General features: G+C 39.4%; 2 protein-coding genes across 2 annotated transcripts; both read right to left on the bottom strand.

Annotated features, from left to right (window-relative positions):
- Positions 1-223: 223 nt before the first annotated feature.
- LOC145224481 (uncharacterized) lies at positions 224-6250 on the bottom strand. The gene is made up of 6 exons (XM_080090990.1): positions 5702-6250; positions 5145-5188; positions 3897-4062; positions 2755-2894; positions 2172-2284; positions 224-1858 (listed from the first exon to the last, which is right to left on the bottom strand). Exons 1-6 carry the CDS (start codon positions 5859-5861, stop codon positions 907-909), a joined length of 1575 nt encoding a protein of 524 aa, XP_079947116.1. The 5' UTR covers positions 5862-6250; the 3' UTR covers positions 224-906.
- A 5293-nt stretch (positions 6251-11543) lies between these two features.
- LOC145224519 (DNA excision repair protein ERCC-8-like) lies at positions 11544-24617 on the bottom strand. Its single transcript, XM_080091033.1, has 12 exons — positions 24386-24617; positions 23638-23721; positions 23317-23427; positions 23106-23238; positions 22884-22965; positions 22623-22688; positions 20253-20319; positions 15266-15366; positions 13051-13161; positions 12492-12709; positions 12036-12207; positions 11544-11750 (listed from the first exon to the last, which is right to left on the bottom strand). Exons 1-11 carry the CDS (start codon positions 24475-24477, stop codon positions 12037-12039), a joined length of 1236 nt encoding a protein of 411 aa, XP_079947159.1. The 5' UTR covers positions 24478-24617; the 3' UTR covers positions 11544-11750; position 12036.
- Between the last annotated feature and the right edge of the window lie 2088 nt (positions 24618-26705).

The raw sequence follows: 26705 nt of genomic DNA, 5'->3' as shown, positions 1-26705 counted from the left end.
TACAGTTGTATTTTAGAAATTGTTTGTCAATTGTTTGTTCATTCTTTTGTAAAAGACCTGTTTAGGTCTTGATCACGATAACTGTGCAGCCTAAGCAGACCGTCAAAATGTGTTTTAAAGAACTTCAAATCCAGGTTTTCAGTCGAAGGTCACAGACCCGCGTAGATACTGTTGGAAATATTTTCCTGTGTGCTACTAACTATCTAACATTCATCACAAAACATTGCAAATAACAGCGGATAGTGTAATTTCAAAAGGAATGAGGCCAAGCATTATTGTTAGTCAAAGCACGGTACCACAATAAGCATTGAAGATAAAAAGCGGCAATGCATCGGTCAGTATTCTGGCAAACATAAGCTGATACGTTTACAATAAGTTGCGATCATCAAATCGTACGAAGAAAAAGTGGAACTTCTTTTTTCTGTCAGTTTAAGATCTTGTTAGTGACCAAATGTTTGATAGAAGCTTTGTCATAGTTTGGGATTAAGATTCAAAGAATTGTAATAACACACACTAGTGGGTAAAAGGACACGCTTAGAGTGAAATTACAGTAATTTTGGTTTTAGGGGTTGACCAACATTTTATTTCAAACTGCAAACAAGCTTTTTATGCACGTTATGCATTAGAAAAAAAGTTTGAAACAAAAGGGGTATCGATTAATTGCAGATATCTTATTCCAGTTTGGCAGTCAAACGATGTCTATACCGACGTCATTGCTTGGCGCCAGTGGTACAGAATTTGTAAAGTCAATATGGAAGCTATAGTTTACACAAATAAAGAGACAGTAAAGATATTGAGCAACTTCGCATAATAAGTGCAGGAAGATATGACGTCAAAAAGATTGCATCAACCAAAGTTTATACAAAACTGAAACACAGAAAAAAACACATAACGCTCTAATAATATTCAAGAAAAGGAAATAACGCTATTTTTGGCTGACGTTATCACAAAAGGTTTATTCGGGTTCGCTGGACTTGTAGATAAAACAGTTTGCCGTGGAATGGCGACCATACAAGGGTCCGCTTGGCATCCCGAATCAGCGTCCGAGTCCGTGTCTGGAGTTCTTTTCAAGTCATACCTCCGAGGGGGTGTTAAGGGACTAATATCAAGATACATGGAATCCTTTTCACTGTGGCTACTTGTTTTCCCGCTGTGGTCAGATTGGTAACTTCCCTGTGAGCTTCGACTTGACGCCGACCCCCTAGTTCTACTTGGTCTAACGATAAAGTTGTTTCTAGAAACGCCAGGTATCTTTTCCATGCTATCGCTTCTTTCACAATGATTTGATTCATTGTTGCTGTGTGTTGGCGTAAGACGTAATTTGGAGTTGGGTACTTTGTCGACTGATGGTTCTTCCACCACTTTTTTCTTGGTGTTCATTTTTTCCCAGAAAATACGACTGCTTTTAGCGGTCGGTTCATCGCGGTAGGGCGCTAGCTTTTTTCCATCGCTTTCTGCTGGTTGCTCAGATTTCGAATCTTGGGCCTTCTTTTCTGCTTTTGTCTTGGACTTCTTTTTACTTTTCTTTACCGCTGCGTACACAAGTTCGGGCTCGGGCGCTTTTTCAAGATGCTTCTTTGCTATTTTGTTAACTCGCTTCTTCTCAACAACTTGCTTATCCACCTCTGCATAAACATCATCATGTGGTGTCTTCTCACTAGTAAAGTCTGTAAACTCAGTTGCATTATTATTGTTGTTCTTGTTGATGGGGATTCGATCTTCGGACAACTGGGGCGATGAGCAGGAGGAGAGGTTTCCCACCAGATCTATAATGCTTCCTACACTGGTTGTGTCGCTGTCCGTGCTGTCTTGGCCGTTTGTTAGCGAATCGTCGAATACATTCTCTTCCTCACAAGAACTAAAAGGTAAAATACCATGTTCATTGTGTGCACATGAGCACAAAAGACAACCAGGATAAGAAATGAAATTGTTTTCTACCAACGTTTTAAAACGCTCAATACAGTACCATGGCGCGTGTGGAGCCTCATAGGTTGATTTTTTTGGACATTGGTCGTGCAGGAATACGTTTGGATTCGCATTGACTAAATATACTATATTAGTCGCCTAACCCAGAACGCACATCGTAATATAACACGTGTTCATCATCTTTCAACGCCCCTTTTATTAGCCCGTCAAGTAAACACAGAACGCGTGATTTCGTTTCAACTTACTCTAGGCACCACTCATCATGTTGTTGGATGACTTCTTCCAGAAAAAGGATGCTTTCTCGTTCTCGTGGTGTCAACGCTCTCATGCTGGTGCTGACTGAGTTTTCTCGGCTTTCCTGAGTTACAGTAAAACAAAATTATCTAAGGGTTTGTTCGTTTGATAAACGTTCAGAAAACAACTAATAAAGTCAAAAAAGAATCTAGATTTTTTTGGACCAAGAAAATCACAACGTAAGTTTTATGATTTCGCATGAACACAGCAGATAATGAAGATTTAGTCGGAAAGCAATGATGACATAATCACAACAAAACAATTAGAGGATTTTGTTTACAATATCAGTTTTCATCCCAAAAGTAGATAATGATTGTTTTACCCATCTAACGTGGTGTATATACTTGTGACATAAGTAACGGTAAACCAAATCATTGAGAATTTTATAACAGTCTATGAAACCGTAACTCCCATAGAAATTCACCAGAGCAAACGCAGCTTATTTTTTAGCAGAAGGCAGTTCAGTTAACGCTCTGCTGACAACAACTGTGCCACGTCCACAGAAATGGAATACATGCTTTTATCACCAAGTACCTTGCGCGCTTTTTTAAGGGAATGCAGATGGCGGCCTTTGTTGTCTTTCTTCTTTGTAGGACTCGAAACTTCGTTTTTGGGAACTGGGGATTTCGTTCCAGTCGATTGCATCGGTTTCTGTTTCTTTTCTTTCTCTGATCCTAAAAAACATCACTTGTGAGACCGATAAGTGAAAGCGTTTCGGCCTTGTTTCGCTTAGGTCACACTCCAAAATGCCACCGTTGAGACGAAGGCGAAATCATTGTGATTGGAAACTAAGCAACATGTGGTTTATGTTAATAAATTTCATGTCCAGGTCCATGTTTGCTTATTAGATATTAATCCAACGGCCCCCTTAAAGATAGCAACGTACTATAAACCTTGCGTTTATTTCGGTGAATCGCATAGGATGTTTGAACGTTTGCCAATTGCTTTTGTTAAAACTTAAAATGATTTAAATGTACCGCTGTATCTGTGATGCTTGAACATTCACTTTACCAGAGTGGTTTAATTTCCAATTGAAACTTAGCAATGGTTAGGTAACACCTCACAAAGGGCGTAATCTTATACGCTCGACTCACAAAAATAGTAAGGCGAAATCACGCAATCAAGCAGAACTTAACACCATGAAGTAAACACCACGTGACGCGGGGCAACTAGGGGGTTTTGACGTCACGGGGAAACATCAGTTTGTGCCGTCGAGCGTGAAGTTGGGTTGAACAAAGACGGTTTTGGTTTAACCTGAAGATTCGACCCACATGCAATACTTTTTATTTCGGTTTTTGACCACGCGTTCAAGAGCTTTAGCCTATAACATTTTTGACTGAGGATTACATATTCTTCAGTTGCATTTGAGCCAACATTAAAGTGGAAACAACTGCTTACAGACTGTAGGAACAAAGCATGTACTATAATGTACATATCCTTCGACTTATTAAATAGGTTTTGAAACGATTTGTAGCCAAACAATATACATTTCGTTGTGTATTGGCAAAACAGTACAACGACATTTATAAATCCCGCGATACTCTACATGGGTGGGTGTCACCTATACGAGTTGCCATAATTTGCATAGAACTTATGTGACAAACTGTAACGACAAACATGAAAAACTCATGTTGTCATTTGACATTGATCAAACATCATTGGTAAAAACTGTTTACCTTTGCGTTGCTTCGGTTGACCGACAACGGACGACATCCCGTTCCTTGCTGGAAGTTCCGGATGAGGGGAACGATTGTCGGAAGGTTTTTTGGATCGTCTATCCAGTTCACTGGTGACTTGCGAAGTATACGCGCTCTGCTGTTGACTGTACCCGTTCTTGGTAATCTAAAGAAGCAGTATGGGACGTGACTTCTGGATCAAGCACTTGCTACAGTCCTAGCAACCGATGTCTGCGAAAATTACTACCGAGCAAACAAAATGTATGCTGTGTCACAGTAACAACACGTTTAATTGCCTACAACCGTTTCGTCTCCTGTATTGTTCTGTGGTGGCTGTAACAATACCAAAATCCCAAATATTTGATTTGGTTTCATGTGATGGATGTAACCTATATACCGCACGCCAATGAACGCAATTACAACCAATGTGACACAGTGGAATTTTATAGTATTTATAGACCATTCTCCGGTTACACCAGAATATATACCACACGAAATAAATCGATTGTCACCTAAATCAGGCACTAGGTCAAGATTAAATCCTACACCGCTACGTCGAAACGGAATGGTACAGGCATAATACTATTTGTACAATATACGTTAGAGCAAAAAAATGAATTTTGGTACCTAGGAACTGCTCCCGAATTTGCTACACAACCTGTCCCCTCACTAAACGCAACTATTCATATAATTCTGAAACAACATAGATCAAGCATTATTGATGGGCATTAAACCATGGTCTCTATGCTGCTTACGTTGTCTAGAACTGCCTCAAAATCCGAGAATTTAAAAAACAAAAAGCTGTTCCACAGTTTGTGCGATATGTTTCAAATAGCGTTTTGTTGCCTAACCGTCTATTCACACATACAAATAAAATATCGTCGTATTTCCGCATTCTTTGGTTTAAAACTTTAAAGCATCTTGACCTTGCAAAACGTTATCTCCGCGTTTTGGCTCTACGCTCTGTCCCACCTGTGGCGACGGCCTTCTGTGATCGGCCATTGGAATTTCGATAATAGCCTTGGTTACCATGTGGTTAAGCACCTTACGCCACTTTCTATTGTACACACTGATTGTTAAATTACCTCCAGTAACGTTTTCAGCCAAGAATCGAATGTTATCGAAAACCTGATCCTTCCGTGCCGAAATCTCAGCGCATTTACACGTAAGCGTACATAGTGTACATGTTATATTTATGTGTGATATTTGGTTTACACTTCGGTCCCGTGAAAACGAAATGAAACGTACCTTATTGTTTGCTTTACCGTTGTGTTGAGCTCGCGTCGTATTATCTGTGAAAGAAGAAAGAATGTGGTTATCTTCCTAACTGGCTGGAATGAGCAACAGGAAAGCAGAGCATGACAGATAACACCATAGGACGATACGCTTTTACGCGGTGCCATTTCCAATGGTTGTCTGGTGGATAAACCGCAATTACGAACCAGACACACTAAGATTTTATTTGACGTTTCTATATTGGATGCTGAGGAAAGTACGGCAGATTTTTTATACTCGACCTTAACACCTAAGAATACCTTTTTGATCATTCATATTTATACGTCTAAATATTCCAGACAAATTTTAGCATCGGTGATGAGTACATTATCCTTTATTAAATTGTAAAATATTTCTTTTTCCTAGAAGTCTTTTTTCACGTTCGTTAACAGAATCTGTTTTTATAGGCTTTCGGAAAAACACTATTCCCAAAAGTTTCTAGTTTAATGGGACAAAACTCCATAACCGATAAACGCGCTATTGTTTTGTTGTAGAACAGGTAACTAAAATAAAAAAAAATCATTTCTTACCAGTTATGTTCGGTTGCTGCTGGGTAACGGTACTTGACAGCTTGGGTAGGAGAGCTTCTTGTCTTTGCGAGGAACGCATCTGTTTCAGGGCTGGCATTCCACGCAAAGGCCTGCCGACCTGCTGTGCCTCTGACTTGCTCCGTGTTAGCCTTGAAAGCATATTTATCCGCTCTGCAACACGGCCCAGATTGTACCCGTGTTATCCAAACAGAAACCTCAATGGGACGCTTGCTTTGATCTTTAAATTTGGATATTTTAGACGTGATTTTTTTCCTTTAATTTCCGTTGCTTTTATGTTAACGCACAAAATAAAAACCAACTGTAAACCAAAAATCGGTATTAGTAATCGTGCGTTGTAGGACACACATTTGTCTTGTCAGTAACGGGATTAAGACACTGTCAAAGACACACTACCCGAGCACCAATTACCCTGTCAGATGACGCATAGCAGTTACGTCACTAAATGACGCCAAACTTAAACGCTTGAGCAGCAAAAACAACTCACTGTAAAAAAAACTCTCCGCTCACATCAACAATGTCCACCAATGTCGGCGCAAAACTTACGATTTGCATGAAACCTTTTCGGCCAGTCGCCCCAGGCAAACGCAATGATTCACTAGAAAAACTGCTTTCTAACCTTTGCGTTTCGGTGCGCATGTGCCCAGCAGCGCATTCCAGCAGTAGCAAAAAGCAAATCGGCCCGTTCGAAGTCTCTTCACGGCGCCTACCCCAGGGATTTCGAATCAGATACGATCATTGTGTTTACGATGTACGTCCTGTTTCTGGATCAGCCCAATTGGACGCGCGTTGTTTTGTTTGCAGAAACGTGAAAAACTTATTCTCGTTTTTTGTGCTTGTTGTGTCTTGCTTAACTTTTTGACCTTTTCAAAGCAAAATCGTGCCCCCCAGGCTCCTCTGCGCACGCGCTAAAGGTTATGCACGAGTACATGCAATAAATTAGTTATTATATAAAACCTTACCAAAGGTTAAACTTTCTTAAACCCAAAATAGGTCGAATTTTAAAATAAATTGTAAACCATTTTACGCTCTTGGCCAAACCATGGCTTGAAAAAGCACATAGTCACCACATTATATTCGGTTGAGGCAATTAACCTACATCGTATAAATCGTTTGGTCGAAAAGCGCAGTAATCCAAACCCTATCAGGGCGCCAATCTCACAACGCAGTAAGCTGATCCAGGAAAACGATGACAATAGCTGACCGCGTCACCACTTTCACCTCGCATCCATTATTAGATTCAATTGAGCGTGGCACAAACCAAGACCTTGCTATGCTAATTGCTCGATTCTTTCTACAATCTGCGCCACGGCACAAATGGCATCTCTCGTGTGGCAATTTACGCCCACGCTCTGAATATATATTTGATAGTAACATCCGACCTAGCTAAGCGCTACTTTCCGAATCTACTGAGGATGGTATAATTGCACCGCGTCGAAGGTTTGATTGCGCAAAAGAATGCGTGAATATATGTCTCGACTCTATGAGATGTTCAGAGCTTTGTAGGTTATTTAAACACCGGAACGATAACTCGGCTACCAAGTGCAAACAAATACATTGGCCTCCTGGCGAGAAACGACAAATAAATGACACAGATTAGATGTGGCGTCACCATTGCCTTGTGCTCTGTCTTTGGCGTGCTGTCGCTTCCAATAATAAACCAGTGTGATGAGTAACGATACCTCGCTCTATAAAATGCTAGGTTCCTTTTACAGTTCGTGTATTGTTTGTGTATCAACACCTGTAAGTTACACCGAGTCGTGCTGATACAGAAGCCAGGATACGTAAACGGAAAAGCGTCCGGTTATGACACATGCTTCGTATGAGTTGCTGCAACAAGTTTCAAATTGTCCCGAGCCATCGACTGCTGTGCGTTCTGAATTGGCTTATTGATCGCGCACTACTTGTAAGAGCAAAGTTATACCCAACGGAGGCTGCAAACGGAATGTCTACAAAATAGTTTTAAAGTTGATTGCTTGATATGCTTCTCGCTTGTGAACTAAACGTATAATTTCTGTACCCTTTCAAAGTCCTGCACAGTTTCTGTTAAACACTAAGAAAATGTATTTATAACCGCGGAAATAACTATATCGGAACGTTATAGCATTCATGTGTCGTAGACTTCTCATATATATAGAGAGAGATATTTTCATTCAAGCGACTAAAACCTTTCGAGGCCCTAAACTGCAATTATTGACTTTTCCAAGGCAGAATCCGTATCTTCTACATAAAAGGTAAAGTCTGCTGCCCTAAACGCTTTCTTCAGTCTTCTTGGTGGACAGCCTGAAAGTTTTAAAATATCACCAGTGCTATGCATGCCACAGCCTGAAAACTAATATAACCAGCAACTAATATAACTGAACTCGACAGAACTGCGGTTCCAAATGCGTGGTGTCGGATAAACGCCACTGAAGAAGATAAGCGTTATACTCCGTAACAGATCTGTTAAATTGCCCGTAAGCGTTACACATATGGTGCGCGTCATTTTCCCGCATGCCAATCGATAGAAATGAACGACCCAAGTTGCTGTCAACTACATATTCTACAATGAAGTGGGTGCATGACATGTTCTTATATTATAGCGGTATTTGTGGGTATACCACCAAATGCACATGTAATATTGACAAAAGCATGAACACAGTTGTACCGGAACACTTCCAATATAAACAGCAAATGCACCAAGCCAAAACTGGCGAAGTGCCCATTAAACGTCACCATTGTAAAATGCTGCAGTGTCTAATAGGAAACAAAGCTAAACTGAAACACGTCTCACATATTAATCTCTGTCATTTCACCTCTAAATCGGAAATACTGCAACAAAGGACTATTGTTGCCTGCGGAAATCGAAACACAAACGGCCTTTTGTTAACCCACATTAAAGTTATCCGTAATTTTATACATTTATAAGACCTACAAAAGAAGTGGCACAAGTTAAATCTATTTTTAGTTTATGGTAATTCTTATTGAAACTAAAGATGTATTTGAAATACTTCTTTGGCTTGGAACACTGACTGTTACAAATCTGACTTACGAAAGCGACAAATCTAAAATAATAATGTTAGTGTTCAGGAAAATCTCTTCAACGAATTACAAGAAGAACGCAGAAACAATGATAACATTTGCGGCTAAAATTAAGCAGGATTTCTTCTTCCGTGGCGTGAAATGTTGCGCACGATTCCACGTAAACGTCTGCACACCGACGTTTCGCATTGTCAATCAACTGTAACCATTTCGTTTTCTGTGATAACTTGCTCGTGACGAGGTACAAGCCAACCAGGTCAATTCTGCTGTTATTCGCGTTAGGCCATTGTTTCACTGCGCGTCTGTTTATTTTTATAGCTGCGCGGTTTCTATTTTGTGGGCGATTGTTTTTCTTTGTTTGGCTTTCTTCATACACTTCTTTGAAAAGTTATTTCTGCACGAAACTATTGAAGTTATTTGAAATACCAAAGCTCTTTAAGGGCACGCAAAGTAACATTATTAAAACCACAAATTGCCTGAAACATTTTTATAATGCTCTATGAGAGGAAATGTTCTTTTAATTCGGAAATGACTAATTTATGCATTGAAACTCCAAAGCGTTTTATCTGCGTTTAAGAAAAGTAATTTGAAAACATTTTCCACTTTTCAAAAAGCCTGAAGCCTGTTTCCAAATTTACTCCTTTCTCCTGCCTGTTGAACATTGTTATCAATCAACAAATTGCTGCAGTTGATAAAACAGACAAGAAACTCGTTGATCAAAAAAGGCGAAGTTGTTATTTAACCAAGATAACGAGAGATAAAGTTCGTATAGTACACGCCCCACATACCGTACCAAATCTTAAACTAATTCCACAACCTTTACGCTGCGTCGCGAAAGGCCTTTATAAGACTAAATGCGTGCAGGAACACCTGGCTGATTTTTGAGCAGCTAACAAGTGCATTGTGGCAAGACGGGCCGATTGGATGCAGTTGGACCGTGACCGTTCCAACCCACAGGCCTTGCTTTTTTGAAGCGTTCCGTGCAACATGGCAAAACCTTTGTCATGAACTGCTGGAGAAGGATAAAAGCGTTTTGTGAGAAGCTAAAAATTCCATTTGAAAAACTAGACTTGCCAGAAGAGCTCTATACACTTGATATTGTGTCTGGCAGCAATAGCTTACATTTTGATTTTGAACAACCAGACTTTTTGCGTTTTGTAGGTTTGGGCTGGATATGTTACTTAAATGGACGAACTTCAACCCTTTTCTTCACAATAACAAGACTTATACAAAAAGTTAAATGTCCACGATGTAGAAAAACGAGGGCTGTTGAATAATTCATAAAGGAGAATAATCGTCTAGTTTGTGATGGTCATAAACAGCAAGCGATTTTAATTTTTCATTTCCATTTTAAAGATTAGCATTGGTCCCTATGGTGCAGACTGTAACTCCGCCATTAGCTCAACAATGGCACAAAAGCTAATTGTTTGCCAATTTAAAACGCGGAGATTCGTATTTAAAGATATAACTTGGCACAAAACTACTGCTGTTTTCATTAAAAACCATAATTGACTCTGCTTGAGCTAGGAATTATAAATTTGAAATTGCGTTACTTGTTACGTAAATATGTAAACTCACCAAATTAATTTCAACGTCCAGCAACCCAATTTGTTTTACTTGAAATATATACTGCCATTTCGCGGCAGAAACGAAATACCCGCACGATCACTAGAAATTACAAAACGTTATGAGGAAACGCGCTTGTGAATAGAACGAACAACCCTTGCGACACTTACATCGTACGACCTAAAAGGTTTTACTTTCCAAATTCTAGAATATAAGGAAAAAGCAGTCATCACTCCGTTTCAGAATATAGACGACCATCAATACACTTCATATCAGATCGATAGCTGCACTTTAAGTGTTGCAATTTTTTTATTTAAAATTTACAATCTGAAAAGCGAGATTTTCAAAACACTACTTTCTTATTCGCATTACATTCGAAGTGTTTGGGTTTTTACTATAATATGGAGTTCTATGCCTGAAAAATATTAACCCTATGATCAGTGATCACTGTACGAGCTTGGAAATCTTTAAAACGGGAGTATATCCCTGCTTGTTTTATGTGCGTTCCAGCAATTTAGTGTATTCATTTATTATCGAGTTGCATCAGATGCCCGAGAAGAAGTGGTGGATTTGGTAAATTCAACAACTGCAGGGCGGCGATATCATTACATTAAGATGCGACTTGGAAAGCACAAATGGTTTTTAAAAAATCTGACCATTTTAAAAACCAAAAAAATATACATTTATATAGCTGTGCAGTGGCTGAACTATCAGACTATAACGTGTAGATATAATATGTCAGCGAACTTTTTTTAGAGTCGTAAAATAGTCGAGCTTACACATTTACAACGGCCCAATTGCGTAGGGGTCAGAAACCGACATGCGGACTTCAAATATTGACGAATCATCGTACGAGTTCGTATGATAAAATTACGTATAGCTTGCGAGGATTGATTGGATAGTTTGCAGTGCAATGTTTGCTTTGGGCGGTGCTGTACAAGATGTGGTATGTCGTTGGGCAATAAACCGAGGCTTTGGAAATAGGAAAAAAAACTGTTTGTGGCGTAGTTAAATGGCTACTGCTACGCTATGGGTAAAAAAGTGTAGTGGGTTGTGTTTAATACAAATATAGTCCGCTAAACTTTGCGCGGCATTTCACCGCAATTATAAGTGCTTGCTTAAAGGCAATCTGCTTTCACATAGAAGTAAAATGTATGTGACATGTTCCCGTTGTATAATTGGAGCTGTTCCATAGTGTCTTGGAGTATTATTTTCATGAACAAATCTCCACATAACATTAAGAAGTTGAGTGTATTTTATTGGCGCACCAGACAACACAACAACCATGCATTGCTAAAAGTATCCCAAATGATTCTTCAAACTTCGCTCACAAAACCGTCGGCATCCATGCTGCAAGGACTCTCTGAAAAACCGAACTTCCACCACGCACTATGCCTGTTGTAGCCCTTCAAGTGATTTCATCATCATATAAGCTTCAAGCTTTCTGAAATATAAATAAAAAGCTATATATTTTCATTTTCAAGTTTATTCATATTAGGTAATCCACAAACCGATGGGGTTAAAGCAGCAAAACAATTAGGAAACTTTCTAATTGTAAGGTTACGATTGGGATTTACGATTATTATTAAACTTAGTCTGCCAAGATTATATTTATAACCAATGATTTTTGTAGACTTACTACGAAACAAAATCGCAAATCAACTCCATTTGGGAGTAAATATATTTCACAATGGTTCAAACAAAAGCCGTAACAAACAACGATACCAACCTCAATCACTGTCACTCCAGTCGTCCTGCCACAGGTTAGCGATCATCTGACGTGCTTGATCATTAGACGTTGCGTCACCACCCACACCGATGACGTCACTGGCCGAGTGCGCGTCAGCGTCATCTGGTGACCAAACTAAAATGTTGGAATTCTGCGCTGCGCTGTAAAATTCCTGAAAAAATGACAACAAAGAAATTAAACATCTCAATGACATCTCTAAAGCTCAAATTTCACAAGTAATAAATCAAGATAATTTTCAAAGCAACTTTGTTAATATGCTACTAATTTATACATGGCTTCAGTATTTGTCTCGGAGGCCAAAATCGTTCAAGTTTTCTGGTCCATCTTTATCAAATCAAAACTATGGTACACAAAGAGTTAAAATGAAAAAGGTGCTGACTCCGCAGCTTTGACAATTTGATGTTCTCTGCTACTCAAACAAGCAGCGCCACTCACCTGAGTTCGAGGGTTGAGTTCACAACATCGCACAGTGCTTAAGTGTTCAGTAAGTCGACGTAGGAAATGTCCAGCGTACAAATCGAACATGAGAATTTGTCTTCCGGCTGGTACAAAAGCTACTGACGACATCGGTCCGCCATTGTATATCGTCATGTGGAGAGGTAAATGCTGAAAGTCGTTGTCCACACGCCCGTAGTTCACCAAAGTGTTTTCGCCTATAATCCAATGATTTAAATCACTTGCATAAAGGTGTATCGCGAAATATTCTTATAGTATTGTAAACGTGACTTTCATATGTCAGGTTTTTTAGGCTTGTTGGATGGATATTTTTGACATCATGCTTATAAATAAAAAGCACCATGAAGGTAGAAAATAAAGTTTTAATACCTCACGAAACAAAAATAAAACAATTTTGTTTTAAAACACAATTGACTTCGAAATAGCCATGAAAACAACATATTCTTGAGGGTTCAAATCAGTTTGGTGAAACGAAAAATTTACCAACCAAACACATTGCGTTAGGTGGTAAGTATATTTTCATGAGATCGCAGTTAACCTGTATCAGTGTTCCAAAGGCGCATACGATCGTCTGTTCCATATGTGAGTAAATATCTGCCATCGTCGTTGAATCGAATGCTGTTCACGGTGCCTGTGTGAGCTGTACCAGCTGTGGACGAAAAATAGGTCAGTTTTGAAACAACTACACGTTCTAGCAGAAAAACGAAGTTTTAAGTATGCGTAGGTTAAGTCTTGCAAAATCCTGCATAACATTTTATTGGCTACAGTTTCAGTTTCAAACTTTTTAAAAAGTGTTACTATTTTCTGCCATATTTACGATATTGGTTTAAATCCATCTGCACTACACAACGTCATGTACTTCGGACAATAGTGTTTTGAATTTTAGGCTTTATGTAAAATACGTTTTGAGCACTATATACGTGGTTTGTATAATCGCCTGGTGCACTGTTAATGCAGATTGGATAATTGCTGGATCGAGGATATCACAAGACAGGTCTGATTTTAATACACCACTTTCTTCTGCTTCAATATAGTTTAGCCTTATGTATTCCAATCAGAATACTAAAGTTTATGAAACAATGAAGTACAAAATGGTGCAAAGTTTTTTTCGGGAAAAAGGGTAAAGCCACGGAAATGCCTAAACCGCTGGCGAATCGAACAAAACTGAAAAGCAAAAGCGTTGAAACATTCCACCATCGAAAGTAAACATCCATTGCAAAACCGGTAACGTGCCATGGAAAGCCAATAGGAACTGAGCGCGGCATATCCAAAGCGGAACAGGGTTTAAGAAAGATTAATAGACAAGCTTAAACAGCGGTTGCGCAGTAGGCGGAAGTAGCAAGCGAATCTATGCAAAGCCCTCCGAGTTTATAGGCACATTCATCACTGTATGAAGAGCGGCTGTAAAACTGATACAGCTTGTATAAACCTGCTAGTCATACAGTCCACACGTATGTGTGTTAGGCCTTGTATGTGGGCGTCCAAGTTACCTACAGCTGTTTCCTTTAGGCGTTAAATCCTGTCGATTTTTGTTTATGCTGTGATTGAATGACGGTGCCAAACGCTTTTTACCAATTGCTGTGCCGAAATGTGGAATATTGCCAACATTTACATGCAAATACTTTTCGCGTCCCGTAAAACGTTTTGTGAAACATCAGCCAATTACGAACCTTAAAACATCTGCAGTAGCTTGATTGAAAACACAACATATTTTAAACACATTTGTCGGTAAAAAATGTATGTGGTTTTGGGTCGTAAAAATCTCAGACAAGTTGTCACAATTTTTATGATAATTAGTCAGGTCCATATTCGATGAATGGACAGTATCTCCCAAACTGTTCGTTATTTTTATTGTAGGTCCCATTAGCGAGGTAAAGGAATATAAAAAGGAGATACAATTTTTTTAACAGCAACATACGACGCTCTATCCTTGGTTTAATTAATCTTATCCTTCGGCACACTCAGCATAGAATCAATTTACAAACATATTCGTTTACCCGACCAACCTCGCTACACATGATAAGAAAAAGAGTCTATGTCAGCAAAGCATGAAACAGCTACGCAATAAGACCTTGTTTCCAGCTAAGTGTTAATGGCATTTTTGATTTTTTTAAATCTTAAAAAGTTTGTTAAAAATATGTTAGGTTTAGTATGACCAGTTTCGTTTAAACTAACGAAGAAAAAAAAAAACGGAGACACATAAAACAAAAACTAACTTTTATTGTAATTTTAACGTTCGTTCGATATTCGCACCACACTTACTAAGTCCAAATTTTCTAGACACTTTTCAAGCACGAAGTTCACAAACCGGGAATACTGTCCTTTATGAGATGACTTTACAGATGAATACTGGCACAGCTTTTAAAAATGTCAATGCACTGTCAAGTCATAAACTTGTGCGGAATTGCGGCAAGAACCTATGTAATGAGGCCAACTTTTAAGAGCTGGAGACCTTTCGCATTGAAATGTCGCGCCATAAAAATTGTTGCAAAAGCAATAATATGCCGTTTAGTGCGCGTTAACGGCGTGTTTGAAGCGACTTACCACGTGTATTTGGAAACTGCAAATGATCGGCAAAAAGGCCGTTTCAAATGCCAAAGAATTAGATTTTGCTTGCTATGGAGGCATTCAAGCGTATATCTGGGTTCTACATCCAAGACCCACGCGATTTCAATTTTTTAGGAGTTGTAGTATTGAGAGTTGGTAGAGGGAAAATTTGTAACTTAGCTGCAGACGAAAGAAGTAGAACAAACCTGATGTTGGATCTCCGCTCGATTCCGAGTTGTGTTGGTCAAAAGTTCGAAGTATCGACTTGGCGTGTCTCACGTCCCACATCAACACTTTGTTGTCGACACTGAACGAAATAAAAGCACTGGTCAAGTTAAAACTTCAAATCTGCCACATCCAACAATGCGGACGAACTAAGCTAAAAGATCATGAATATTTTCCCAAAATTCGGACAGGGAACCTTAAAATCAAGAGAACAACGAACTGTTTCAAACGCTCGCCCTGTACAGCAGTACGCTTCCATTCAACCTTTAGGCAAAGCTCACAGCTTCTGGCTCGAGCAGCCACATGAGGGCGCACCGCAACAAGCTGAAAGATTTACCTGCGGGATGATAGGAGATAAAAGAAGATCCCAAAGGCTAACACGCAAAAAGACACACACTAGATACATTTTTGTCTTTATCAACGCGCCAATATACGAAAACAACGTGCCCGGTCAAAGTCTGAAAGATTAAGTGTTCACAATCAACTCTTCGATTAATTTTCAACAAGTAAAATTCCCAAAACTATCCTACAATGTGAAATGATGTTTTGAGTCACAGGTCTCCCAAGCAAATGTCACACTATTCTTCCATGTTCGGCGCGCAGGGATTTCCATGAAAGCGGAACACACCATTCCAGGCCCGGTGACGTAAGAGGGGGATGACTGAATCGCGGCGTTAATGATTAACTGAGGTCTTATGATGTGCGGATCCGTCCCTTCGATACCCCTCCCTGTCACACACACACACACACACACACACGGAATACACTCTACACAAACATAGCTGACCCAAATAGAACTTTTTATGTAAGATAATGACCCTTCCCGCGCTTTTGTTCGAATTCAAACGGACCAATGACAAACGAGTGTTTACATGCGACATTTTCGTCTAACAAGAGGCAAAGAAGAGACAGCTCTTCGTATCAGGTAGCTCTCAATCAACAAGACTGGACAAAGTATCTTTTTTGCGTTTACTTTTCTACGGCGACTGAAAAATTCCACAAAGCTTGTGCGCTGGAAGTTTCGAGATCACACATTAACTCGCATTCAAATCCATAGGAGAATCCATGGGAGTTAAAAAGCAACATTTTGGCTTTTTTGTAAGTCACACATTACCGTTAAACATTTCTTAGTAAATGCTTTTGCTTTTTTTTCACTACACAGTTATAAAAATACCACAGCTTTCAAGCCAATTCGCCCACAGCCTAATCGATTCTTTAACACGACAACGTGGCTCGTCTATTTCACAGCAAAGGCGATACGCCGGGGTCATCCATCAACGACGTAAAAACCGCACTCGTGGAATGTGCCGTGCGCTCTCTACATGCATTGGGAGTAGACTGGATCTACCAGCAGTGTTGTTGAAGCAAGCGGCCATTGCCAACGGTAGGCAACAAACTCGGGCTGTTTCAAACGAACAACAGCCTGAAATTTGATTTACCTAACGACGGCTGTCCTTTATTGAACACCCTACCTCACTGAAAAATACCATAGTAAAGTTAAAAAGAATCACCGGCGGTCTATGTGGTGTTTACAGCGAACAAGAGAGATTTTTTGTCAATACAATGTACTTTCAGTCAGTGGCCGTGGTGCCTTTCTCCCTATTGACGTAGCAAGCTTCACACACAAGGAAGCAATGACACCTTCCCTAGCCTTCCTTCGACGCCTACTTTGAATAGAACTACAGCCCGGACATCACATCCACTGCGCTGTTCATAACTTTCGTTAAGTGTTTCTTGGATACGCCCTCAATGCATTAACTCGATTACAAAGCGCTTAACCGCATACAGCCCCTGGAGCAGACAATCAAGGCCTAGCTGTGCGGTTTAGGCTACTGTCTGTGGGCGGAACAGCGTGCTAAACACAATCCTATCTCCTTTCCTATACAGTTTCATTGTGTTCTTTCAAGATTCGGTTTTAGGCTGACGCCGACTTTACTTAATCTGACTTAAGCCGAACCCTTCTGCCCGTGACTGCCGCAATACCAGTCTTGCTGTGACTGAATCCCTCACTGAACTCAATTGCAAGCAAGTCACGCCGAAACAGCGAGTGACGCAACCGTTTGTAGGCAAGCACCTAGCTGGTTGGCGGCATTCAGGAAGTAAGGGCTACCTCGACGAACTCGATGCTCGATCACATAGGCCGGGAAGTGGCATAGACGAAGCAGTGCGCGTTTTTAGTGACCAATTGGCGTCATACACATTGAGAGTCAGGCACTGTTTCTTATGCCGTTGGTGGAGTCAACTGAATGAGCCAGCGTGACCCGACTTCGGCGCCCATATAAATGTTTGCCAGTGCACTTGCCCAGCGCGTCCTAATAACCATGATTTATGTCGACTAACGTAGCTTCGCTAACGGCAACTGACAGTGTGTGCTAACTGGGCGCTGCCTGCCGTGACAAGCTTTAAAGAGGGCCGTTATCTTTTTCTACTTTTTAACCAACGACCGCATATCGTTCGCTTCGCCAAAAAACAGCAAACATTGTAAGCGGCGTTAACCATTAACTGACAGTTGGCACCGTATATCGCCTATCTTACAACCTGCGTGACTAGATGTAGCCCTAATACGAACACAGCGATACCCACAAGGGTCGGACAAATGACTGCAATATGAACTGCTGCTGCCCTGGTCTATTTTTAAAAAGCCGCTTTTCAGCAGAAGAGCACCAGTGCTGCAGCGTGGCTCGACGTCATCGGCGCATGAGGGCTATGCGGATGCACAGACAGTCACCGATGATGACAAAACTCACGATGCAGAGGCTGCTTTGAGACAATGCCGCCATTTGCTTGAGGTTTAATTCAACCAACTGCTTCATAATCATTGGTCTGGCAGCACATTTTATATTAAAAGTCACTGAACAATATCAAGTATAGTGTCAAAAACCTAGCAAATTGTAATCACCCTGGCAGAGTACACAATTCAGAAAAAAAGAGGAAATTAAACTGCTCAAACCAAAGCCAACGCAGTATTGGTTTTAAAATGTAACCTAGCCATAACGAAGACAGAACAATACCGAAATACTTTTGACGTTGCTACCACCGCCCGACGATGTCTGGTGTATGTTACACATCGCATAGTTTGCCATTCGTTCTTTGCGTTTTTGCAAAACCATAGTCAGATAGCAAGTTCGGAAAGCCACAAAAACAGACCACAATAAAATATTACAACAAACATTCCACTCTTTCTGATTTACTTCGATTCTAAAGTACTTAAGACATAGAATAGGTTAATACATGGTGATTGGTTTCTCACTGAATACTGTGGTTTATGAAGAGTCGATGTTTTACCAACGATTTTGCTGGTTGTCTTTGCCCAAAATACACACACGAACGCACAAGAACAGAGGTAGTCAGAAGAAAACGAAAGTAGATGTAAATCAACAAATAACAATCTTCCACGTGGCTAGACGAAACCACAGTATCGAAATCTTGCAACACCTACACACACGCGTTTAACATATCTCTTACTGCCGAGCTATTTACAAAGGCTCCAAAACGTAGACGACAAAAAGACCTACACCAAACGTTTACCATTAACCGCTTTAATTAAATGATAAAGTTTTTAATGTATGTATCAGGTGAGACAGGATAGGGATAAACTACATGGTCGTCCGCGTTATATCCAAAGACAAAAATTAACGTTTTCATTCTTTGCATATTTTTAGTAACGCCCCAATATTGCAGGGGTTTATCACAGAAAATGGGACAAAAACCCAAAAATTTTCTTGTTTTTAAAAGCAATGTTTTTGATCCATATTTTACTACATGTACACTTCTCATGTTAATGGGTAGGAAATTCGAGAGGACAAAAAGCTACCTATTCTGGCTATGGGTAAAGTACAAAAAAATGACCTCAAAGTCTGGTTTACAGACACAATGTTCGCGATAGACACGTTTTGGAAGGACGATTTTTTTTCTCGCGTTGAGATTGGCGTTAATGCGTTGCCTGGTGACAGGGCGTTCAATCGATGCAGGCAAATAATAACAGCCGATACCCGGCAAAGGTGGTGACGCAACCAAGTAAAGCTTATGTTGCTTAACTTGGATTAAATGGTTTCAGCCTTTATTTTTGACTAGGCAATTCTGTGAACAGATGTATGCAGTACAATGCACCAACAATTATGTTAAATTGGGTAATACATGCTAGCCGAGTAAAGCCTTTTATTTTACTGGCTTTTAAATATTTCCGCTAAGTTCCAGGTCGGGGCCCTTTAATAAAGCATCGTCAGCAAAAATGCTTTGTTTTGGGTATGGCTTTAAATTCATGGGTATAGCTGGAACCGTTTAAATAGCAGAATCACGAGGGAGTTTCGGCAGATAAAGAATCAATCGCTTCGTGCATGAAGTCAGCGCACGTACTAAACCCCCCTCAGGTGAGCTGAGAATTGCCGGACGTTAAGTCATCGGGTTGCGTTTCCGGGTACAAAGTGGAATCGAGCGTAGCAAGCGGATCTTCCTGCACGGACCGCTTGTATTATATGGAAACTAGAGGATGTTTTGTTTGCATGGAAAAGTTTGACAAGTAACAAACAATTTTAAAGTTGGACGCAAATCAAGTGACGGATCTTGCTTGTGATTTTTTTCTAACACAGCGCTAATGCAACCTCAGCGCAGCCTATTTATACAACTTTTATCGACTGGCAGCAACCAAAATTGCGTTTTTGGATCAGCGTTTATGAAATTTGTTGCGAAACTCGAAATACAAATGTTGCAAAACTTGATAGTTTTAATTTATTCGGAATCGCTCTTATTTGTTGTGCAATATTGTTATCAGTATTGGTTAAATTTTTAATGTGATGACAGAAATATTTTGTGCATGTGTAAAACCATGTGTAAAAGCTCCCTTTCTGCCCTTACAATGACCTTACAATGAACATCCCGGGCATGACCACAAAGCAAAAAGGTGTCACAGAGCAAGTATAGCGTTATTTACCATAAATGAGTCTATTAAAAAACAGCTAACCTTCTTACCTTCCGCTTGCGAGGTGAAACTCATCCTTGGGCGACCAACGAACGCACAGAACGTTACCCACGTGACCTACAAAACAGGAAACCATGACAACGCCTTGATAGGGTATTTACACAGTATAAGAGATATTCTACACTGTACAGTATGCAGACGTTTTTGACTAAAGTTACACGACTAAATCCATTTTTTGCTTGAGGTTTGACCAATATTGCCGCCCAGAGAAATGTGTAAAAATATCAACGTCGAAATAACCGGAATGAGTTACTTTCGCACCATGAAGCACGGAAAGATTAAACACCGCGATCGTATATTACAACCTGTATATACAGCTTAGCATAAATGCATACGACAATAAAACCCAACAGCCGAATTCCAATGGCAATCAATGCAATCAACATTCACCTAAACCTAAATTAAGCAAGAGTCCAAAAGTATCAGCAAAGGACAATTTTGTCCTGACAACACAAATCGAAAAAGAGTTTTTCTCTGGTATCTCTCAAACCAAAACCATGGTTTGAACGGAAACCCGTTGGGACTGTGGCGGTTGCAATTAATCGTAGTGCTGGTTAACGACACGCCAAACTTCTAGGTAACTAGCCCAGGATGTTTGCGGGAGGCCAAAAAACAGCGAGTTCGGTTGGAACAAAGCGAAGAGTTTGTGAGCAAACAAGGGACGACGACCGCACCCATGTGTACATGAGGATGGCTCGTCCTGTACTGCGCAATCTTGTCACATGCTAGAGAAGCGAAAGAAGCGTCGGCTCGTAACCTGGGTTTGAATATGTTTGCCCGATTCGTATGCGTCAACATGCCACTCTTGATTTGCGACAAGGAGCTAGTAAAATTCCTCTTTCCGTTTCTTTCACCTATACCCAACGCTTGTTTCGTTTCTAACGCTCTACCTTGGTGTCGTAAAACGGGGCCGTTCGCGTATTAATATTTGACCGGGACGGAGAGAACTGCAAACACGGTGCCGGACCACGCCGAAATGGGAACTGTAAATGATTGGCGGAGTGGGCACACACTATCGTATCGCCAGTGCAGATTGCGTTGGCTTCGGAATGCGGTGTCGCATTTTAACTGCGAGTCGCTAGGCGCATTTTACGAGACTTGATTTACAATCGGGCAAACATTACTATGAGAACGGTTTTCGCTGGAAGCGGTTCCAAAGACCGTCGACCAACGCGTTTTAGTTGTTCAGTTTTGAAAACGTTTCTGGTTTAACTTTAGGGTTAGTTTGACGAACGTTGGTGAATCTTAACGACTTCAAGATCAAACAGAACATAAAGTTGTAAAATTTCCTTTCTTTACCAGTTGCAATAAAAAACTTCTAGCGCTAGGAAGTATCACAGCTATGTACATGCGTTCAAGATTTTTAGCGGTTGGTTCGATAACATATCACTTTCACCAAAACTACTAACGACCCTAGCCACGGTGCAAACAAATTTTAGCCACAACCACGCAACCAACATGTGGCACGTCTGTCATTTAAGTCTCACTAAAACAAAGTCTGGTTTCCCGACAGCGCCCGGTAGTGGATAGACCTAAGATTTGATCAATGTCAATGATTTGATTAGCCGCTGCAAAGAACACGCATATCGATGTTAATTAGTTTATTGTTGTTAATATTGGATATACAGCATTTTAGCATTTTTAGGTAATGTACGCTTTGGTATTGCATCGATTTAAATGCACTTCTTCCATTACTGAACAACTACAAGACGCTTACAGTAACAAAAATATGACTGTTATTTATAAAAAAAAACATTGGGCAAGTATCAACTCGACGAGATAGGGATTACACAGATTGTTTGGCATTGTATTCCGTCAGAAATTGCCAACGCCATTCAAATCAAACAAGACCCTAATACCACAACCAAGATCTAACTGACAGACGGGTATAATTTACGACAGTTTTGGCTATAAAATGCGCGGGCACCAATAAAAAAATCGTTGTAGCGTGCACTAATATGACCTTATAGTTGGCGGTTATGTTAAGGGTCTTTTTAAAATTTAAGTCGTGTGAAAATCGCAACCTGGTTTAAAATTCGAAATTAGGAGACCAACGGTAAAGTAAAATAAAGCATTTAAAGTATTAGTGACCAAACATATAACCGATATTTGCGGCGTACGGAAATAAAGCTTTTTCTATGTTAAAGTTCATACGGCTGTTGAGATTTTAAAATCGTTTACACCCAGACTAACCCATTGCCTTAATATTACGTCAATAAACACACAAATTAATGGCGGCGTTTACACAACATTGATTCTGCCCAAGCATGGTAAGATGGGGATTATTAAACAGTAAATTATGTGTAGCAACTTTTTATCTTTTTTCTTTCTTATCGTTGTTTTTCAATTTTTTAACATACCTCTTAGCATGTGCGTTGTTGACCCAGACCTGATATCGGCCAGACGGACACGAGATGTGGTTGCAGCTAAAAACATAGTTAAATAAGAAATCCAAATTGGTCTGAGATAGGTCAATTGTGAAAGCACATTTACAGGACCTACACATTTATTGATAGAAGGTGTGAGGCTAAGACCATTGCAAAAACATCAAAAGTTGGGTACACAGGAAAACTTTAAAATGCCAACAACAGAGCATGGAAAACTTTTTTTCAAGCATTTACCTGCTATAAGTAGGTGTGTCGTTGCAGTTGGTGAAAGGTGGTGGTTGTAAATCGGACTATTGATCTGCATTGTTTCTGCTGGCTAAATAAGGAATCATGTAAATATAACATTTTCTTAAATTTACATAATCAGTTATTATATGTTGTCTATATTACTAGAAAAATAAAAGTACACACACACACACACACACACAACAATCTACATGTACACATAAGCCTTACCTTAAGTTTATTAGTGTCCCATATTTTGATTGTGCCATCCAATGAGCTGGTGACAAACAGGCCTGTGTCTCTTGGATACCATTGTACAAAATTAACAGTGTTTTTGTGCATATAGCGCTTGTGTCTTTCCTGACTGAAACAAAATGTGAACCGAAACATAAATACAAATAGATTGAAATGCACACATACATACACATATATCAATACACACCTTCCCACACATGCTACTTGGGGTAAAGAATGTGAATTTAGGTCTTCCTTTCTATAAAGGTTCCAAGTGTCATGAATGCTGATTTTCTTGCTTGAACCAGTTGATATCAAACTGTATTGTATAGTATCAATATGTAACAGTGCATTTAAACATACTGCTTCAACATGTATGTATGTACCACAAAATGAAAGAATTGCTTAGGAACATTAAAATACGACAGAAAACAATGGGTTTTCTTTCCATTTTTTAGCAATGAAGACACAAACAATGAAACTAATTTTTACAAAAATTGGCGAAAATAAAAGAATCAAACCCACATACTAACGATATTCCATTGGTTCAATCTCCATTGAGGTTATACTGTGTGTTCCAGATGACTTCACATGAGTAGCAGACACAGATAATCTGTTGATATTTTACAATTGATATTTACTTTAAGTTAAAAATTCCTCAAATGAAATCAAAATTAAATTTCAAAATTGCATTGTTTAGATTTTCCTTCTTTTCTTCAACATTTGTTTCCTTTTTAAAAACTGCAAATTTGTTTTTAACAACAATCAACAATACATGTTTACTTTCGGAAGCAGAAAAGGCTTTTGAAAGGAACTGTTGATTATGATAAGCCTGATTCTTCAAATTCAAACCACAACATTTTTAACAGATTGTTCCAAAATGCTCAATAACTTGAAACCCAAACAAACTGAATCTACAAACTTGTGTGCAGTGGTAAACCCAATTAAAGTACAGTTTCAAACTTGTGTGATACCAAACATGCAAATTTGCAATTCAGATGCTGTTCATGTACAATTTAGTTTTTGAAATCTTTAAAGTAGAAAATGTGGCACTGCCACATTACTGCACTGAGTAATACATTGGAGAATGGGAGTTTTCTGGTTGGCACAAATTTGCTCTACTATCTACATGTACTATGTTAGACCAATGAAGTGGACATCTAATCATGTTTAATAAAGTGCTATTACTTAGTTTAAGATACATGTAAACTATGTATATAGTCGTGTACGCAGTGTCTCGCACAAAAGTCTTTAAAATACGCCAAAATTTCACCTACTGTGACAGTCTTTTGTACGTGATTATTCTTCGAAATAGCCTCGGATTGCATTCTCCAATTTCTTGTCCGTACAACAAAGCTTGTGCACACATATTGTGTTGAGTTTTAAAAAGTCTGTTTATTTGTGGTTGTTCGGGTATCTGGGAATAGTGGAAACTTCAAGACATGACCGCATAAAATCACTCGACAACAAGAATAACAGAATTGACAACAAACAAACACCATTATCATTTCGCCGAAATGCGAAGTACAAAAATTGTTAATGAGCGTTACGCATCACTGCGTGTAGTTTCCAAAATTTTTTTTAATTTTTTTTAAACAAAACGCAAACGTGGTCCAGGTAAGTACTAATAACGACATTGTGAGGTATGGGAGAAAACGTCCCATACACAAACGTGTAGATAGGGTATATTCAAAGAACACTATAACCAGGAAGGCCGACTCATTGTTCTCGTCACGCATGAGTGACACTGGATTAAATGCATAGTGGCCAATGTTTAGAACAAAATAAAAATACATTCCGCGCCTAATATTTTTCTATAAATTGGCACAGATGTGTGTTACAGCAAGTAGTTTCGACTCGTAAAGCCCAATTGATGGTCTCTTTTCGTATTTGCCAACGAAATGACTTTTACCGATCTATGGTCACACTCGCAAATGTCGCTCACACCTAAACGCATGTACAGTATAGTGCATAATGTTCAGAACAAAATAAAAATACATTCCGCGCCTAATATTTTTCTATAAATTGGCACAAATGTGCGTTAGAGCAAGTAGTTTCGACTCGTAAAGCCCAATTTGTGGTCTCACATATTGCATCCGCTTCCGACATTTTATGTATTGTGTTGCACAGAAACTTAGGTGGTTCGAAGAGTTGCAAGCGTGTAATACTCGATCGATTGTTGTCATTTTGCTCTGATACTAAAAAAGTCACGTATACTTTAGCGTCAGTTGTGGTTCATGTTGGTTTGGATGTTGATTCTGGTCACTACGTTGCCTACAAATTTAATGAATGCGGTGCAATGGAGTTTGATGACGATACAGTGAGACAAAGGACGTGGGCAGATATACAGAATAGCGTTTTAACTGGAAGTTGTATTTTTTACTACAAAAAAACTGAAACCGATATTATTACCACCCCTGTTGCTAAACACCAACCAGTGAAGGTAGTTCGCAGAAAGCGCCGCCGAATTGACCAAAATGCCATTAAATCTTCGGAACGAATTATTTACAAAGACACTGATTTGGAGATAAATGGTGTTCAAATTTCTGGTCTTCACAGTTTTTCTGGGCAACAAAAAGTAGTTTATGAATATATTACCAACAATATATCAGATCTAATTTCCACAACACCCGAACAGGCCCGAAGCAGACCTGATTGTTATCGTTTGTGTTTATTTAGTAAGGGATACAGACAGCGTTTGAGAGGTTACAATGCACAATTTACAATAGATAAAACCAGTTTGACTCCAAATTGCATGACAGATCTATTGCGATTTATTGACTATTACTTTTGCGACCTTCGTCTGCGACAACAACTGATTGGAGATCAAGTCATTCGGCAAACGTTCCAGGGAAGACGCATAAGACCTCTGTTTGTTGTTAAGCACTCCGTACTTGACAAGTTATTATTGTACACTAAAATCTTAGATATACCTTTTTTCTTCACCCATGTTTTAAACATGGAAGCAATCACATATTTTGTGATGAAAACTGACAGTTTAACATACCACGATGCAAGCAGTAAAATTGGATGCGATCAAGATCAAATTTAATATACCCCACCTAAATCCAGAAAAGGTTAAAACTGATTGTACAAAAGTCATTTGCATCACTAACAAACGAGTAATGTTTAATTATTGTAATTATTGGGTTTATTCTGTTCGTAATAACAGTTGTTTTGCCTCGTTTTGTTTTGGCCAAAATGAGGATTTTATCTGTAAAATAAAACCACTACAATTGCCGGAACCTTGACGTGGTGTAGTGGCTTGCAACCAATACCGGCTAATTAAATGTAGCAGATAAAGGACTCTGAAGGCAATCTTGTCTGGTACAATTCTAGCGAGCAGGGTCGTCGCTCAGAATTTTACAACATTTGGGCTTTACGAGTCGAAACTACTTGCTCTAACACACATCTGTGCCAATTTATAGAAAAATATTAGGCGCGGAATGTATTTTTATTTTGTTCTGAACATTATGCACTATACTGTACATGTGTTTAGGTGTGAGCGACATTTTCGAGTGCAACCATATATCGGTAAAAGTCATTTCGTTGGCAAATACGAAAAGAGACCACAAATTGGGCTTTACGAGTCAAAAC

This window comes from Phallusia mammillata, chromosome 4 (genome assembly GCF_965637545.1).
Source record: "Phallusia mammillata chromosome 4, kaPhaMamm4.hap1.1, whole genome shotgun sequence".
NCBI classification, from domain to species: domain Eukaryota; kingdom Metazoa; phylum Chordata; class Ascidiacea; order Phlebobranchia; family Ascidiidae; genus Phallusia; species Phallusia mammillata.
Note: the sequence above shows the minus strand (reverse complement) of the source record. Positions and strands in the feature narration are given on the sequence as shown.